At 41.2% G+C, this 18,844-nt stretch overlaps 1 protein-coding gene across 1 annotated transcript in view; it reads left to right on the forward strand.

Moving 5' to 3' along the window:
• LOC130480751 (spermatogenesis-associated protein 7 homolog) overlaps positions 1 to 18,844 on the forward strand; it is a 70,080-nt gene that overhangs the window by 36,559 nt on the left and 14,677 nt on the right. Inside the window, exons 4-6 of the mRNA XM_056853373.1 lie at positions 8,597 to 8,718; positions 16,716 to 17,191; positions 17,325 to 17,385. Of these exons, the coding sequence (XP_056709351.1) occupies positions 8,597 to 8,718; positions 16,716 to 17,191; positions 17,325 to 17,385 (659 nt within the window). The remainder of the gene's footprint in view (positions 1 to 8,596; positions 8,719 to 16,715; positions 17,192 to 17,324; positions 17,386 to 18,844) is intronic.

The raw sequence follows: 18,844 nt of genomic DNA on the forward strand, positions 1-18,844 counted from the left end.
TCTTGTTACTGCTGTTTTATCAAAAACTGAAGCACCACCTGCCAATCCAATTTGCTGGAATATCGACATACCATCCAAAAAATTATTTGAAAAAAATTAAGAACGAAGGAGCACTCTAGAGATGTACAGACATTCCGGGCAAAAGTGGACATGTTCCAGAGTTCCCCTGAGAGGGAAATGGGAGGAGGAGTGGGAGGAGGAAAATGCAATAGGGGGATGCTGGAAGGAAGGGGAATCGACCCGTGCGCTGAAACACGCACCAGCAAGCACTCGGAATTGCCGCGATTCTATATTTACTTTCGGAACGAAACTGGGATTGGAAAACCAGGGGAAGTTTTGCTATGGAAGTAGGTTGGATCTGCAGGAGGGAGACGATCATGCATTATGACAACAGAGATTTGCTACATTCGCAGGAGAATCGCAAGACAAAACAGCCATGTGTTATCGCCCAAGCTAAACGTTATCCTACATCTACTTTGGTCAAACAGTTTCGATTAATAAGGAGCCAGGCTGCAAACAACTACTGTTTGCCTAAGTTCCAGACACCCCAAAAATCCCAGATATGGACTGCCCTATTTACTGTATCCTTACATCCGCAGTCAGTTAACAAATCAGCCCATATGTGCATTCCTCTGGTAGAACAAACATTCTGTACAGGGAGAAGTAATCTATGTTGTTCAGTAATAATGGGCTACTTTTAACCTACATTTTCCTATAAGAATACAAACCTAGGCTGTTGCAGGTTGTCTGTGGTCATGGATTGAGAACAAGCTATGCTCATGCATTTCATGTTGTGCCTCCTTGCTGATGCGGCAGAGAGGGGGCTGAATTTCTAATCCCATTGACTGCTTCTTGTTTCGCATCTTCTATAACCAAGTAAGCTATAAAAGCTTCCTATGTCATCTAGGGCATTTGTTGTTTTCTTTATGCCTCTGGGTTAAATACCTAACCCCTTGGTTAAGAAAACCTGTGTGTTCCGACAGGGGAGATTCTGATTCTTATTTCACCTCACATTGTCTTTGTCCTTTCAGCTGAGGTATTATATGCAATGATCCCCACTTGATGTTCCAATAAGTAACAGCACGAGAAGCCTCTGAAGCATCAACATGATTGTTCAATGTAGCAGCAAGGTCCTTCAAATCCTTTAGTGAATCTTTTACCTCCTTTCCTTTCTCCCAGAATCCTAGGGATAATCCTTCCTTGGGAAATTGTACGCTTGGAGATTGTAAACTGACAATGATATAACATGATATTGCGTTTAGATCTTTATTTTTATTTTTTAAGGGTACTATTAGTAACTAGGAATACCTACAGTTTAATGGTCCTGCAGGTTGTGGCAGATTACCACAGTATTCTTTGTTTCAGCACAGATTCAGCCCTAACTAGACTCCATCCCCAATCCAATTTTATCAAGCAGCCCCCGTCTCCTAAAGACTCCAAGGACATCATAGCTATATTTAACAATCACGTTGATACATCTCCTCATTGATCTCATGCCCATTATGCTGTCACATACAGAAGCACATTATCAAATGGGGATCATCACAGGTTCTGCAGACTAACGTAGCTGAATATCTTCCTGAGTCTCCAGCTTCACATTCCCACAATGTTTACATTACACCGTCAGCAGGAGATCTGTTACAGTGATGCCTAATGTGACTGAAGAGTATGTGCTTTGAGAGGCCGCACAGAAAATGCTGTATTACAATTTATTTTAAGGTCCCCCCCCCTCTTAAAATGTATGTTGGAGTCAAGCAACTGTTCAGACTTCAGCTGTAGAATGGTCTCCTGAGCAAGCACACCTGCAGTTTCAATAATATAGAGGATCTCACATGACGATGTAAAACGGGTGCAAGAATGGAACGGATGTTTGAATGTTAAAAGGAGAAATATAGCATAAAAGAAGCTATCAAGTTTTATTTGGTATTAAATTATTCTAGGTACTTATTGAGTCACCCTGTATTTTGCAACTTCCTTCCCCCTCCCTAAAATGGGCAAGAAGATCAAGCTAACCACACATGTGCATATTCGATTTCACTGTGATAGCTCAATGTTCAAGGGCAATGTCACATTACAATGTGTTTTGAACTGTCGGTGGTGGTGGTGGTAGAAAGTGCCCTCAAATCACAGCTGATTTATGGCAACCCTATAGGGTTTTCAAGGCAAGAGACATTCAGTGGTGGTTTGATATTGCCTGCCTCAGTATAATGACCCCAGACTTCCTTGGTGGTCATTCATCCAAATACTAACCAAGATCAACCCTGCCTAGCTTCCAAGATCTAATGAGATCAGGCTAGCCTGGGCCATCCAAATCAGGACAATTGTCTATAGCCCTTTCAAAGGTGTGTGTGTGGCGGAGAAGGGTAGTTCTAGTATTTGTACTGGAAATGTAGAATGTGTCTTCAATGTGCTTGTGTGTGTTAAGTGCCATCAAGTTGCTTCTGACCTATTGTGACCCTGTGAATCAATTACCTCCAAAATGTCCTGTTGTTAACAGCCTTGCTCAGGTCAAGCATACCTAGCTTCATTTCAATCTTTCTTAGTATTCAAGGGGAATATTATGGGATGAGCAGTGAATGTTGAATGGCAGGTCAATCTGGAGGATTCACTCTTGTCAGCCAAAGAGATTTAGGAATGGGGAGGGTCACAAAAATCTTCATAATTGTTGAAATACCCCTAGCTTTTTGACTTGTAGTTGGCAGTAAAATGGCTGGGAAAGTGTTCAAGTACTTCTTGATTGACTAAAATCTCCCAATTGACTAGTATAGGAAGTAGGTCTTTGCAGAGGTGGCATATAAATGTCCTAAATAAATAAACAAACAACAAACCATAAATAAACTATAAACTATAAGAAGCTATTTGGAAGGCTCTTGGATTGTAGCTTTTTAAGTATTTTGCTGCTTCTCAAAGCTTTTTAAAACATAGTGCTAAGGATTTGGTGGACCTGAACTGGGTGGCTCAGGCTAGCCCAATCTCGTCAGATCTCAGAAGTTAAGCAGGATGTATACATGAAGCTGCCTTATACTGAATCAGGCCCATCAAAGTAAGGATTGTCTACTCAGACTCTCCAGGGTCTCAAGCAGAGGTCTTTCACATCACCTACTTGCCTAGTCCCTTTAACTGGAGATGCCGGGGATTGAACCTGGGACCTTCTGCATGCCAAGCAAATGCTCTACCACTGAGCCACAGCCCTTCCCTAGTCCTGGTTAATACTTGGATGGCAGACCACCAAGGAATTCCAGGGTCACTATCCAGAGGAAAGCAATGGCGAACCACCTCTATTAGTCTTTTGCCTTGAAAACCATATGGGGTCACCATAAGTCAGCTGTGACTTGACAACATTTTACACATACACACAAAGATTTGGGGAAAGTTCTAGCTCTCAAGATGAGCTGCAATAAATTTGTTCCCTAGGTTAAGTGATCAGAATCACAAGCTTGTACAAGTGAGGGGGTGGTTGTGACATGCACCCAACAGCAGCAGCATGTAACATCAGTAAGTAAATGTTACTCAGGTAGCAAACATATTATATAACCAATTGGGGAAAGCAATCCTTTAGTTTCCCCAATAGCAAACTTTTACAGTTTAATAACTTGCCTGCTTTCATGTGTTGCAACAGCTTTTGGCTAAACTGAGAGTGCTCTTCTTAAACAGGAGGAATGATACTGCAAAATCTGTTTCATTTAATTTCCTTAAGGACCATAGAATCATAAAGTTGGGAGGGGGCCATATAGACCATCTGTTCCAACCACCTACTCAATGCAGGATCAACCTAAAGAATCCCTGACAAGTTTTCGTCCAGCCACTGCTTGGAGACTGCCAGTGAGGGGGAGCTCACCACCTCCCTAGGCATCTGATTCCACTGCTGAACTATTCTTACTGTAAAAAAGGCCTAATATCCAGCCAGTACCTTTCCACCTATAATTTATACCCATCCTATCCTCTGCAGTCAACAGGAACAGCTCCCTGCCCTCCCCTAAGTGACAGCCTTTCTAACATTTAAAGAGAGCAATCATATTCCCCCTCAACCTTCTCTTCTCCAGACTGGTCTCCACGTCCCTGATCATCTTTGTCACTTTCCTCTGCTCCTGCTCCATTCTGTCCACATCCTTTTTGAAGCAAGGCCTCCAGAACTGCACATAGTACTCCAGGTGCAGCCTGACCAATGCAGTATACAGTGGTGGTACTATGACATCTTGTGATTTGGATGTTATGCCTCTGTTGATACACCCCAAGACCACATTAACCTGTATTGCCACTGCATCATACTGTCTGCTCATATTTAGCTTACAATCCACCCATACCCCAAGATCTTGTTCAAACACAGTTATCCAGAAATTTATTCCCCATCCATTATGCATGCTTCTCATTTTTGTTACCCAAATGTAGAACTCTGCATTTATCCTTGTTGAATTGCATCTTTTTCACATCCTCCCACTTTTCCATTGTGTTCAGATCTCATTGAATTCTATCTCTATTTTCCAGGGTGTTTGCTACTTCACCCAATTTGGTGTCATCTGCAAATTTAATGTGCAGTCCCTCTATCCCCTCATCCAGATCATTTATAAAAATATTGAAAAGTACTGGGCCCAGAACCAAACCCTGTGACACCCCACTGGTCACCTCCCTCCATTCATATGAAATGCCATTGACAACTACTCTTCAGGTGCCGTTCTCCAACCAGTCCCTTATATACCTAACTATCCTACAGTCCCATCCGCAGTATTCCAGTTTACCCATCAGAACATCATGGGAGCCCTGTCAAAAGCTTTACTGAAATCCAGGTAAACAACATAGACAGCATTCCCACAATCCTGTAAGCTCATCACTCAATCGAAGATGGAAGCGAGGTTGATGTGGCAGGACCTGTTGGGGACAAATCCATGCTGTCTTCCCCGGATCAGCTGCTAAAATCCCATGTTCATTGGTTTTAACATGTTTAAGAGAAGAAGAATAGAACAGAAGAATAATGCAAGGAGGAACATGCAGAAAGGATGACTGAAACAGAAAGAAGAGAGAGGCAGAGAAGAAAGACAGACACATGGCCTTTTCTTTCCAGTCAGAACCATATATGGTATCATAATGGAGAGTGGGTCTTATATTGTAAATTGGGGTTGAATTGGCCCAGAAAGAAGGCTGAAGACAGGGTTTAATGTGTCCAGACCTTCTCCAGAGCCATCTGAGGGAAATGCTCTTGCATAGTCAGATTCACAGTCAGCATAAAAACACTATTCTGCAATTACTGCATGCAACATCCACCTGCTTCCACACCAAGTGAAGCTGAAACAGTATTATCCTGTATTACTTGTAGTATGACCTGCTATGTTTTGAGTATTAAGGAAATGCTATGTACTGTAACCGGGGGGGGGGTGTTGGTGTTAAAATGCAAATTTCATTTTATTGTTTCATTTTATCTCACTTATACCCTGCTTTTCTCTCCAACGGGGACCCAGAGTGGCTGACAACATTCTCCCTTCTCCATTTTATTCTTCCCTTTTCATTAGATGAGAAGGTGCTCTGTCTCACACACATACTCTTTGCAGTCATAAAACTCTTGCTTTAGCATTATTGCCGTTAGCATTTTGTTCCGGGCATGGTCATCAGTGGTGTACATTAGCATTTGGCATCCACACCTATCAGGACAAGTTGTGTCTGGCAACACTGTTTAAATGCATATGATTGCCCAACTTCATCACCCTGTCTTCCTTTTTCCTGCTGGCAAGGGCATAAGTGACAGCTGTCTTCTCCATTACCATTACCCTTCAGGGAACATATCCGGAGCAGCCTGCAACCATTTTGTCAAACTGAGCACAAACAATATGATAAAACAATTTTGTCTGTGCCCTAAAACTACAGAAGCAAAAAATTAACACACAGTCCATAGAGACATGCTAGCTCACTTCTGTGGTTCAACATTAATTCTGGCTTGTGCTTTGGGAGCTAAAGGGCAGCATTTATTTTGCAAGTGGGGCATAGATGTCTCTCTCTTCCTTGTTCCCCTTACTACTTAGGAACACAGTATTGTTCCCTATGGGCCATTCATCAGCCCAATACCGCCATCCTAAGCAGTTACACCCTTCTAAACCCAATGGCTTCAGTGGATTTAGAAGGGTGTAAATCTGCCCTGACCTGGATGGCCCAGGCTAGCATGATCTCATCAGATCTCAGAAGCTAAGCAGGGTCAGCCCTGGTTAGTATTTGGATGGGAGACCACCAAGGAATACCAGGCTTGCTGTGCAGAGGAAGGCACTGGCAAACCACCTCTGTTAGTCTATTGCTGTGAAAACCCCAAAAAGGGGTCGCCATAAGTCGGCTGCGACTTGAAGGCACTTTACACACACACAAATCTGCTAAGGACTGAGCTGCAAGAGAAAGGAACAGTATTGCATTCCAATGGCACAGTTGCCAAGTAGTTAGGCAAACACGTAGTTACTAACATTCAGTGACAGTTCTGTCACACTAGAGCGTGATAAAGAAGCAAATTCCAAATATGCAAATAGGAAGCAACTTGATTCTCAATGGCTAGCATCACTACAGTGCTTGATTCCCACAATCCATATATCTTGAAAAATACTGCTATCTACAACATTTCTATCTGGCCTTTTCTGCCTGGTCAGTCAGAACCATATATAGTTGACAACAGTGCAATGCTATCATGGCTTTGAGGCCCATATGTACAAGTTGGTTATGCTGAATGCAGGATTGCTCCTTGGCCAATATTGTCCCATACTTTTCACCATTAGAGTTCCCACAAACACAGTCAGCTACAGTGGACAAGCCTACAACATGGTTGCTAAAGAAACATTTAACCAGTAAGTCAGTGTACAGGATCCATGTTGTGTAGTGGATAGAGTGTATGACTGTGCTGAATGAGACCTGGGCTCAAGTTCCCACTCATCTATGAAACCCACTAGGTGACCTCAGACCAGTCATTCCAGGGTTGTTGTAAGGATAAAAAGAAGGATGGGATAATCTTCTATGCTCTCTAGAGCTCTTTGGAGGAGAAGGCTGACATTCTTTCTTGTATTTGCTTTCCCAAAAACCGTTTTGGCCAGTTTACTATAAGTCATGTTTTAATAATGGAGAATTGTTGCAACGGGAGAGCAGAGAGTTGAACTGAGTGATACCCAAATCACTGTCACTGGTTCTGTTACTGCAACCAAGACGCTGTTTCAAACTCCCCACTTTGCCAAGTGGGAGAAAGTTCCACAGGAAGCCATTAAAATGAGACAGTGGTGGAGACTTGTGCAGTATTATATCATATATTTACAAGTGTATAAGTTGATAAGATGAGGAAGAGGCAAGAATCCAAACAGACAGTATTAATATTTAAAGCAGCAGCAGCACCAAGTGAAAAGCAAACAGCATGCCTTTAGAACCCGTCACCCTCCTAGCCTATATACAATACAATTCAAACTTTTTCTCCTTTCCAATTCCAACTTGTTTCTTTTTTGTCCCTACACAAGCAGTAGCTACTAGCTGTCCCCTCTTGATAGCCATAACAGTGTGTACATTGTGAAGAATAATACCTCCCCAGATCCGTTTAAAGAAATCGTATGCTGTTATTTATTTCATAAATTATAGTATAAATTACAGATGGGGGGAATGAAATACAGTTTCTCATGCTAGAAATTAATTAATGCTGAGCAGTCTTGAAGCAAAACGCGGGCCCAGCTCAAGCACTTGCTTTGTAGTACTTCCCCTGCTGTGGCATCTGTCACATTAGTAAGCAATGTCTGAAATTCTGCATCATGTCATCAAATGGATCATGCAGCTACTTCCATTGTTAGTCTCATTGGCCCCAGTGGAAAGGAGATGTTGATGTGGAAAGTACCCACGTCATGATCAGTTCTCAAGACAGAGAGCCTCACAAGTCTCAAGTATCAGATAAAATTAGTATCATCTTAGGCATGTTTACTCAGAAGCGAGTTTCATTGAATTTGCCTTTCAGTAAAAATGCAAAGATTGGGCTGTAAGAGTTTGAAACCTAAGGGTTAGATCCAGACTAACATTTCCACAGGCACCAGGGTTATTGCCTATGGAAGAGCACAATTTTTCCATGTTTCCCCCAATGTGGAAGCTTGAAGTGTCCCCTGAAATCCTGCCTGGGGGAAAGGCAATCTTTGGGAAATGGATTGGGGTGCATTTCAGGCTGCCCTGGGAGACAGAAGGCAGGAAAATCGCATTCTGCAGGTGGCAATGCTTGCACTTGCCAAAATGTCTCGTCTGGCTCCAAGCCTAACAGTCCCATCCTTAGCAGAGTTGCATCCTCCTAAGTGCATTGAAGTAAAATGTGCTTAAAAGAGTGAAACTCAACTTAGGATTATACTGGTAAGGTTTTAGCTGACAATATTAGGGGGTTTCTTCCTTCAGCTTTTCCAACACCACCATTTTAATGTTTAATGTGAAAAGGGTGAAACTTCACTTTGGAATACACTGGTAAGATTTTAGATGAGTTTATTAGGGGGTTCTTTCCTTCAGCTTTTCCGGCCCCACCGCTCTAATGATTCTGCTCTGCACTATAGAAAATGCTGAGGAGTCACTGGGTTGCTGCTTGCTCTTCTTCACAAACCTTTTCATATCCCCTTGTATACAGACAGAGACCAACAGAAAAGAGAGGCCCTTATCAAAGCAGTTGAGAAATACAAGAAAGAAGTGGCACGTGTTCTTTCAGCCCCTCCAATTCATTCCAGGAGCATTTCCAGCAATCATCATAAAGTAAGTAGACATTTACTGCATGATCTATATACCTTTTGAGGGCAATGAAGAAAAGTTAGTCTTCGGCTAGTTCTTAGCTGACCACATTGCTAGCTCGTTCAACCTGTGGCTGATACCTATTAAGAATGCAGAAAATGTCTGCTTTCAGTTTTTTGTTTTTTAAAGAAAAAAGTCTCTAGCTTGCTAGGCTATGCAGAAATGCTTGGAAATACTGGCTACCTATGGGAAAGACTTAGAAAAAGAACTCCGGTTCCTATTGTTTTAACATTCATGAGTCTCTCAAGGCAGAGTCACATAAATATCTGGTACAATAAAGGTCATGGGAGGGAAAGTAGTGCATGGTAACCCCTAGCCGAGAATGTGCAGGTCATGTGCAGCTTCCCATATATTGGATAGTGCCACTTTTAAATACTGGGCATAAATCCTACACATGAAAACATGACAAAACATGACTGGTTTGCCATGAGTGGGGGGGTGGGAGCCATCTCATGCAAGTTTTCCAGTTCCAGTGGTTGTCACATACTTATAATGGTTATGTGATTAAACCCTCAAGCTGATGATATCTTGTTTCATTATTTAGCATTCTAGATTCAGAGGGTAATTGTGTTGGTCTGCAGTAGAGGAGCTAGACTCAAGTCAAGTAGCACCTCAGAGACCAACAAGATTTTAAGGTATACATTTTCGAGAGTCAAAGCTCCCTTTGTCGGGTATCCTAAAATACCCTTAAAAGCTTATTCCTTAAAATCGTGTTACTCTCTAAGGGGTTATTGGACTTGAATCTAGCTGTGACAACACTGAGGGTCAACCACCCTCCACAAACTCTCTCTCAAAGGTTCAGGGTTACAGGTGGGTCAGGTAGTAAGTAACATGTCACTACCCGTCTTGCCTCTTTTAAAATATGTAGAGAGCCATGACCATTTCACATACCAGGTCTTCGACACCAAGAGACAGAGTAGCCTAGCCCCCTTTAGGAATTGCCTGTCACTCAGACACTGCACAGAGCTATTGGAGTTGGGGACTCAAACACTGTTTCATTCACATGCTGCCGCCTTTTATTCATGTCCTAAAATGTATATACTGAGCCCCGTGGCGCAGAGTGGTAAGCTGCAGTACTGCAGTCCAAGCTCTGCTCACAACCTGAGTTCGATCCCGACGGAAGTTGGTTTCAGGTAGCCGGCTCAAGGTTGACTCAGCCTTCCATCCTTCCGAGGTCGGTAAAATGAGTACCCAGCTTGCTGGGGGTAAAGGGAAGATGGCTGGGGAAGGCACTGCCAAACCACCCTGTAAACAAAGTCTGCCTAGTAAACGTCGGGATGTGACGTCACTCCATGGGTCAGGAATGACCAAGTGCTTGCACAGGGGACCTTTACCTTTTTAAAATGTATATAGACCGACATCTTACTTTGTGTGTGTGTGCGCGTGCACGCTTCTTTCCCTGAGACAACCATCCCACAGCATTAAACAATGAATTATCTTTTATTTCTGGTTTCTCCTAGAGAAACAGATAAGGGAAAATAACTTTCAAGGGGAAAAGAATGGGCAGGGAAAGATTTCAGCAACCTACTTACAGTTGCCAATGTTGTGTTTTAAATTTGTTTCCCAGCCCTACACACCATGGGAAATGATCATAATCCACAATCTGAAACATGGGCCATGTTACTGTCGTGTGAAGTCCTCAGGGAGTCAAGTTCTGTCTAGCTGAACTTGACTCCCTGAGGACTTCACACGACAGTAACATGGCCCATGTTACAGATTGTAACATGGTAATAGCTTCCTGAATGTGATTTGCTAGTGTTTGATGAAATAAAGCATTAAAATGTGTGATTTTCCACCTGTGTTACCAAGTAGCACAACCCTGTGAGGATTGTAGGAAGTACTTCTTAAAAAAACATTTGATCTGACTTGTAGTAATAGCAGTATCCTAAATGTTTCAGTTTTGAAGCATTCTTTTCATCAGGTATACTTCCATGGGAACCACTTCACAAGAAAAACATTGGGTTGTATCCTCCATTTTGCTCTGTCAGTGTGCATTCTTTTGGTGCAAGGCATTTTCCATTGGTGAAAGCTATAGCTTGGTAAAAGGTACCTTGCACCAGAGAAATTCATGTGCTCCAGCAAAATGATAATATACAACTCTTTATGTTGCCCTGTGTGATTATTATATAATGCAGAAATGGAATTTGGTTTACAGACTCATTCTGTTTTCCAAGGTGGACCTCTGTGCTAAACAAGCTGTCCTCCTCGGGGATATGCCTGTTCAACAAGAGCAATCATTCCTCTCACACCCACTGTTGTGCTTTTCCACACCACAACTGGGCTTGTTTTTGTTTTAATCAAAATTCTCATTACTATTACATGAGCATTAAGTCATGGAATACATGACCAGGATTTAATTTAAATTGTTTTCCACAACACCATTTGCTTCGCCCACTCTGCGACTGCAATTAATCTGCACAGATCCCATGTGATCATCTGAAATGCTCCCTTGAGTTGGAGTTTTTTGACATGAATATTGGTATGATGACTTTATTGAGCGCAATGTTACCTTCTGCTCACACTTTCTGCATCCCACCCACTCACTTCATCTTGTTATCCTTGCCTAACCTGTAAGCTCAGTGTTGAGCCTTTTGTGACAAACATGCTCTCCATTTCAAGACTTTTTTGCAAACTCTTGTACAGTTTTGCACCCATCCTGCTTAATTAAGTGCAGCTTCAAGTTGAACAGTGTGTTTAGCCAAATAGTGGATAAGACTACATCTCAATTCACAGAGAATACTCTCTTCAGTTTTAGCAAAAAGCCCTACATGCATAAAATTAGCACATCAGGGGGAAAACTGCTGGCCTAGCTTTGTACTTAAATGTTACCTTGATGTGGGCAAGCATTTTCACATGAGAAGACATTGTAAATGTTACCAGCACTTTGAAGTAGTTCAGAAGAGACTTTATTTTTAGATGTTGCTGAACCCTAACTTGCACATGTAGCAAATTATCTTTAAATATATTTCAAACCTATCTTCAAACTGCTTTTTTAACTCAAGGAATTGGAGGAACCTGATCAGCAGTGATGGGGTGGAGGAATAACCGAACATTAAGATGCAATCATAAATGTTCTGCATATATATCTATCACATTTTTACCTCATTCTGCCTCCGAGGAGCTGAGGGAAGCTTACATGGCTTTCATGTAATCCTCACAACAACTCTGCGAAGTGGGTTAGGCTGAGAGAGTGACTGATCCAAGGTCACCCAGTGAGCTATGTGAATATGTAACAATGTTGTCTGTGTTGTTTGTTTATGCCAATACCCAACTAGACCTTATTTGTGGAAACCTTCTGACATTATACAAGGCTACAAAAAGGAAATCTAGAATAAGATGAATTCACTGACCACAGCCTTCATGGAAGATGAATCAGGAATGTATCTATGAATTATTGTTGAAGGCTTTCACGGTCAGAGTTCATTGGTTCTTGTAGGTTATCCGGGCTGTGTAACCGTGGTCTTGGAATTTTCTTTCCTGACGTTTCGCCAGCAACTGTGGCAGGCATCTTCAGAGTAGTAACACTGAAGGACAGTGTCTCTCAGTGTCAAGGGTGTAGGAAGAGTAATATATAGTCAGAAAGGGGTTGGGTTTGAGCTGAGTATTGTCCTGCAAAAGTATTGTCCTGTAAGTATCAAGATAATGTGCTAATGAGGGTATGGTATGTTAATATGGAACCATTGTATCCTGAAGTGATCTGTTAATGTGTGTAATCCAAAGCTAATCTGTATGGCTATTGTTGAATGTTGTCTTTGTCTGGAGGTTTTTCAGGGCAGGAAGCCAAGCCTTATTCATTCTTAAACTCTCCTCTTTTCTGTTAAAGTTGTGCTGATGTTTATGAATTTCAATGGCTTCTCTGTGCAATCTGACAAAATAGTTGGTAGAATTGTCCAGTCTTTCAGTGTCTTGGAATAAGACCCTGTGTCCTGTTTGTGTCAGTCCATGTTCAGCCACTGCTGATTTCTCAGGTTGGCCAAGTCTGCAGTATCTTTCATGTTCTTTTATCCTTGTTTGTATGCTGCGTTTTGTGGTCCCGATGTAAACTTCTCCACAGCTGCAAGGTATACGATATACTCCTGCAGAGGTGAGGGGGTCTCTTTTGTCTTTTGCTGATCGTAGCATTTGTTGTATTTTCTTGGTGGGTTTAAACACTGTTTGTAGGTTATGTTTTTTCAAAAGTTTCTCCATCCTATCAGTGACTCCTTTAATAAATGGCAAGAATATCTTTCCTATGGGAGACTGTTTTTCTTGAGTTTTCTGATTTTTGTTTGGTTTAATGGCCCTTCTGATTTCATTCTTGGAGTAGCCGTTTGCTAGCAGTGCGTGATTTAGATGATTAGTTTCTTCCTTGAGAAACTGTGGTTCACAGATCCGTCTTGCACGGTCCATTAATGTTTTGATTATTCCTTTTTTCTGTCGGGGGTGGTGGTTGGAGTTTTTGTGTAAGTAGCGATCTGTGTGAGTTGGTTTCCGGTAGACCTTGTGACCTAACTGAAGGTTTGATTTACGGATGACAAGGGTATCAAGAAATGGGAGTTTACCCTCAATTTCCTTTTCCATGGTAAACTGAATGTTTGGATGGATATTATTAAGATGGTTTAGAAAGTCCATTAATTTTTCTTCACCATGGCTCCAAATGGTAAATGTATCATCTACGAACCTGAACCAGACTGTAGGTTTGTAAGGTGCTGATTCTAATGCTGTCTTTTCAAAATATTCCATGTAAAAGTTTGCTATTACTGGACTGAGTGGACTTCCCATAGCTACTCCATCAATCTGTTCATAAAATTCTTGATCCCATAGGAAATAACTTGTTGTCAAACAATGGCGAAATAAGGCTGTTATATCTTCTGGAAAAATCTGGTTAATCAATGAGATTGTGTCTTTTACTGGAACCTTGGTAAAGAGGGATACAACATCAAAACTGATTAATATATCCTTTGGATTGAGTCTTAACGGACTGATTTTGTTGATGAAGTGAGTTGAATCTTTGATGTAAGAAGTGGTTTTTCCAATGTGGTCCTGTAGGAGGGTGGTCAAATATTTAGCTAATTCATATGTTGGGGAACCAATGGCACTCACGATGGGTCGGAGTGGAACGGAATCCTTATGAATTTTAGGTAGTCCATATAATCGTGGTGGTTGTGCTTCAGTCTTGCATAGTTTTCTGTGTGTGTCGGGATGAAGAGTGGAATTCTTGATCAGAATGCTAGTTTTCCTGGTAATTTTGCAAGTTGGATCTCGTTTTAGTTTTTTGTATGTGGCAGGGTCCAGAAGTTCCTCAATCTTCTTTTTGTATTCTTCTGTTTTCATGATCACTGTGGCATTGCCTTTGTCAGCTGGTAGAATAATGATTTCTGGATCTGCATTGAGGGTCTTGATGGCGTTTCTCTCCTTGCGTGTTATATTGCTAGCAGGGGGCTTTGCTTTTCGTAGAATTCTTGCTGTCTCTCCTCTTATTTCCTCAGCATCTTCTTCAGGTAGATTACGAAGGGCAGATTCTACATTTGCAATGATGTCTTCCACTGGAATTTGGGTGGGAGTGACTGCAAAGTTTCCTCCCTTAGCTAAGATGGAAGTTTCTTCAGGTGAGAGTTGTCGGTCTGTCAGATTGAAGATAATCCGTTTGTTGTCAAGTTTTGGACTGTTCTGTCTTCTTTCCTGTAATTTGTTAAACTTTTGCTTCTGTCTGGAAGTATGGCTGGTTAACCCCTGTTCCATTTTTCTGTAGGTGAGATTATCAATCTTGTCCCAATCATGGCTTCTCATTTTGTGGCTAGTATTGATATGTAAGGAAAACAACTCCTTGTCTGTGGCAGCAAGTTCTCTGCGGGTAGTGTGAATTCTCTCTCGTAAGAGAGCCCGTTCTGATGGTCATTGCCAGCTGACAAAGGCAATGCCACAGTGATCATGAAAACAGAAGAATACAAAAAGAAGATTGAGGAACTTCTGGACCCTGCCACATACAAAAAACTAAAACGAGATCCAACTTACAAAATTACCAGGAAAACTAGCATTCTGATCAAGAATTCCACTCTTCATCCCGACACACACAGAAAACTATGCAAGACTGAAGCACAACCACCACGATTATATGGACTACCTAAAATTCATAAGGATTCCGTTCCACTCCGACCCATCGTGAGTGCCATTGGTTCCCCAACATATGAATTAGCTAAATATTTGACCACCCTCCTACAGGACCACATTGGAAAAACCACTTCTTACATCAAAGATTCAACTCACTTCATCAACAAAATCAGTCCGTTAAGACTCAATCCAAAGGATATATTAATCAGTTTTGATGTTGTATCCCTCTTTACCAAGGTTCCAGTAAAAGACACAATCTCATTGATTAACCAGATTTTTCCAGAAGATATAACAGCCTTATTTCGCCATTGTTTGACAACAAGTTATTTCCTATGGGATCAAGAATTTTATGAACAGATTGATGGAGTAGCTATGGGAAGTCCACTCAGTCCAGTAATAGCAAACTTTTACATGGAATATTTTGAAAAGACAGCATTAGAATCAGCACCTTACAAACCTACAGTCTGGTTCAGGTTCGTAGATGATACATTTACCATTTGGAGCCATGGTGAAGAAAAATTAATGGACTTTCTAAACCATCTTAATAATATCCATCCAAACATTCAGTTTACCATGGAAAAGGAAATTGAGGGTAAACTCCCATTTCTTGATACCCTTGTCATCCGTAAATCAAACCTTCAGTTAGGTCACAAGGTCTACCGGAAACCAACTCACACAGATCGCTACTTACACAAAAACTCCAACCACCACCCCCGACAGAAAAGAGGAATAATCAAAACATTAATGGACCGTGCAAGACGGATCTGTGAACCACAGTTTCTCAAGGAAGAAACTAATCATCTAAATCACGCACTGCTAGCAAACGGCTACTCCAAGAATGAAATCAGAAGGGCCATTAAACCAAACAAAAATCAGAAAACTCAAGAAAAACAGTCTCCCATAGGAAAGATATTCTTGCCATTTATTAAAGGAGTCACTGATAGGATGGAGAAACTTTTGAAAAAACATAACCTACAAACAGTGTTTAAACCCACCAAGAAAATACAACAAATGCTACGATCAGCAAAAGACAAAAGAGACCCCCTCACCTCTGCAGGAGTATATCGTATACCTTGCAGCTGTGGAGAAGTTTACATCGGGACCACAAAACGCAGCATACAAACAAGGATAAAAGAACATGAAAGATACTGCAGACTTGGCCAACCTGAGAAATCAGCAGTGGCTGAACATGGACTGACACAAACAGGACACAGGGTCTTATTCCAAGACACTGAAAGACTGGACAATTCTACCAACTATTTTGTCAGATTGCACAGAGAAGCCATTGAAATTCATAAACATCAGCACAACTTTAACAGAAAAGAGGAGAGTTTAAGAATGAATAAGGCTTGGCTTCCTGCCCTGAAAAACCTCCAGACAAAGACAACATTCAACAATAGCCATACAGATTAGCTTTGGATTACACACATTAACAGATCACTTCAGGATACAATGGTTCCATATTAACATACCATACCCTCATTAGCACATTATCTTGATACTTACAGGACAATACTTTTGCAGGACAATACTCAGCTCAAACCCAACCCCTTTCTGACTATATATTACTCTTCCTACACCCTTGACACTGAGAGACACTGTCCTTCAGTGTTACTACTCTGAAGATGCCTGCCACAGTTGCTGGCGAAACTTCAGGAAAGAAAATTCCAAGACCACGGTTACACAGCCCGGATATCTATGAATTATACAGCAGTAACTCATCCCCTTCCAAATTAATGCCCTATGGATAAATAATGTTTATGTATTTTCCCATATAAGTACTGCCTAAATAAAGACAATGCAATTCCCTTAATTGAAAAAAATCTGCTGCTTTTTCTAATCCACCCCCCCCCCCCACAACTTGCATTTAGTTACAGAACTGTCTGGATTTGGCTACAAACAGAAGAATGCCATCCTTGAAACAAAGAGATGAGTACTTCCCCAAGCATTTCAAGAAGCCACGTTCAAGAACTCGGTCCCATGTTTTAAGCTCAGAGGAGACTATCCAAGATATTGTCTGGCAGTCTTTATCTCAGGCTCTTTACAATGGCAAGAAGATAATTCACCAACATCCTCTACCACTCAGCCAGTCTCACAGACTGAGCCCTTCTCTGAGCCACAGCAGAAAGAAGACCTTTCAACCCCTTCATAAGCAAACGTTTAATGGAGACCTATTGGACATTCATAGACAATGGTTTACAGAAACAAAGAAGCCCTTTATACCAAGAGTTTTAAAAACATCAAATAAATCATTCCTTTCAAAATACAGGTATTATAATTCTCCACACAGAACGAAGACCTTCGCATCTGATAAACCGTCGTACAAAAACCCAGGAAAGTTTTATAGGTAAAATGCTCAACAACTTAGTTTGCATATGAATAGCTAAATTTAAAAAAAATGAAAGATGCAGTGTCCTCTTCAAGCAAATAATTTTAACCTGCTGTCAATGTTATTCAAAATTTCCTTTTTCAACTTTCAGGGTTCTGGAAGATGAATGTCTAAGATCTTATGCAGATTACTTCACGCGGCATCCACTCAAGGTTGTTGTGCCCTGTTTGGTATTGAATGAAATAATATGGGCAATAATATTAATAAATATAAGCCATTCTGGATCTGAGCACAAGGCAATTTTAGACAAAAGCTATTTCTTCCATAACAAAACTGCATCAGGCACAGCCGAAAGAAATTTTTAAAACTACAATGACTATTGTTGGTGGTGATTAACTCAAACTAGTTATTCAAGCAATTGAAAAGTGCACATTTGGGAAATTGTAGTGTTTAAAGGTGGGTAATGGCAATGGGTGATTACAAGAGAAAGATCTAAAATAACAGAGCTCTCTTGAAAACATAAACAGTGTTTTTAAATGTACAAAAGTAATAGCTGAACCATCTTAGGGTTCTCTTTCCAAGAAGAGACTCAACGCAGCAGTTTTGTTTTTAACTAAACTAGTGTAGCGAGCTGTCTTGTGGGAACGACACAAAACCATCTACTTATCTTTAACTATCAACTTTGAATACTTTTCTTTAACCGTAACAAGTAAGCACTGTCTCTGAACAAAACTCTCCCCTTTTACTTTTCTTTTTTTAGTGCTATTGTTTAGAGAAACTGAAAAGGGTCTGTAATAGATAGCAGAAGTATACTAGCAATGTACAGTCAAATGTGTGTTCCTGCACTTCAAGAAACAAAACTTATGTGATGGTTGGAGATCTGTGATCATATCTTCCCAGCACTGTTGGCTTGTTCTTGTTTGCTCGTGGGTAGAAATACCCAACTACATGCTGTTTGTTGGCATATCAATGCATTTTTGGGTCTGCTTTACTTTAAACTACACAAGCATGTCAGGGGGCTCAAGTAATATGTAATACACAGTATGTATCTTTGTACTCAGGTACTCATACAAAAAAAACATAGAGAAAAGGGGTGACATGATAGAGGTCTATAAAATTGTGCATGGTATGGAGAGTGGACAGGGAGACGCTTTTCTCAGTCTCTCATAATACTAGAACGCGGGGTCATCTGCTGAAGCTGGAGGGTGAGCGATTCAAAACAGATAAAGGACGTATTTCTTCACACAATGCAGAGTTAAATTGTGGAAATCCCTGCCCCACAACGTGATGATGGGTGCCGACTTGGAAGGCTTTAAGAGGGGAGTGGACCTGTTCATGGAGTAGATGGCTCTTCATGGCTACTAGTAAAAATGGATACTAGTCATGATGCATACATATTCTCTCCAGGATCAGAGGAGCAGGCCTATTATATTAGGTGCTTTCGAACACAGGCAGGACAATGCTGCTGCAGTTGTCTTGCTTGTGGGCTTCCTAGCGGCACCTGGTTGGCCACTGTGTGAGCAGACTGCTGGACTTGATGGACCTTGATCTGATCCAGCAGGGCCTTTCTTATGTTCTTATGTTCTTCACTTATGAAATATCTCCTAAGGACCAAGCCTGTGCCAATTCTCAAGTGACTTTCTTCATACTAATAGTGAAATCCCTGCAAAG

The sequence above is a fragment of the Euleptes europaea genome, chromosome 7 (assembly GCF_029931775.1).
Source record: "Euleptes europaea isolate rEulEur1 chromosome 7, rEulEur1.hap1, whole genome shotgun sequence".
Classification (NCBI taxonomy): Eukaryota; Metazoa; Chordata; class Lepidosauria; order Squamata; family Sphaerodactylidae; genus Euleptes; species Euleptes europaea.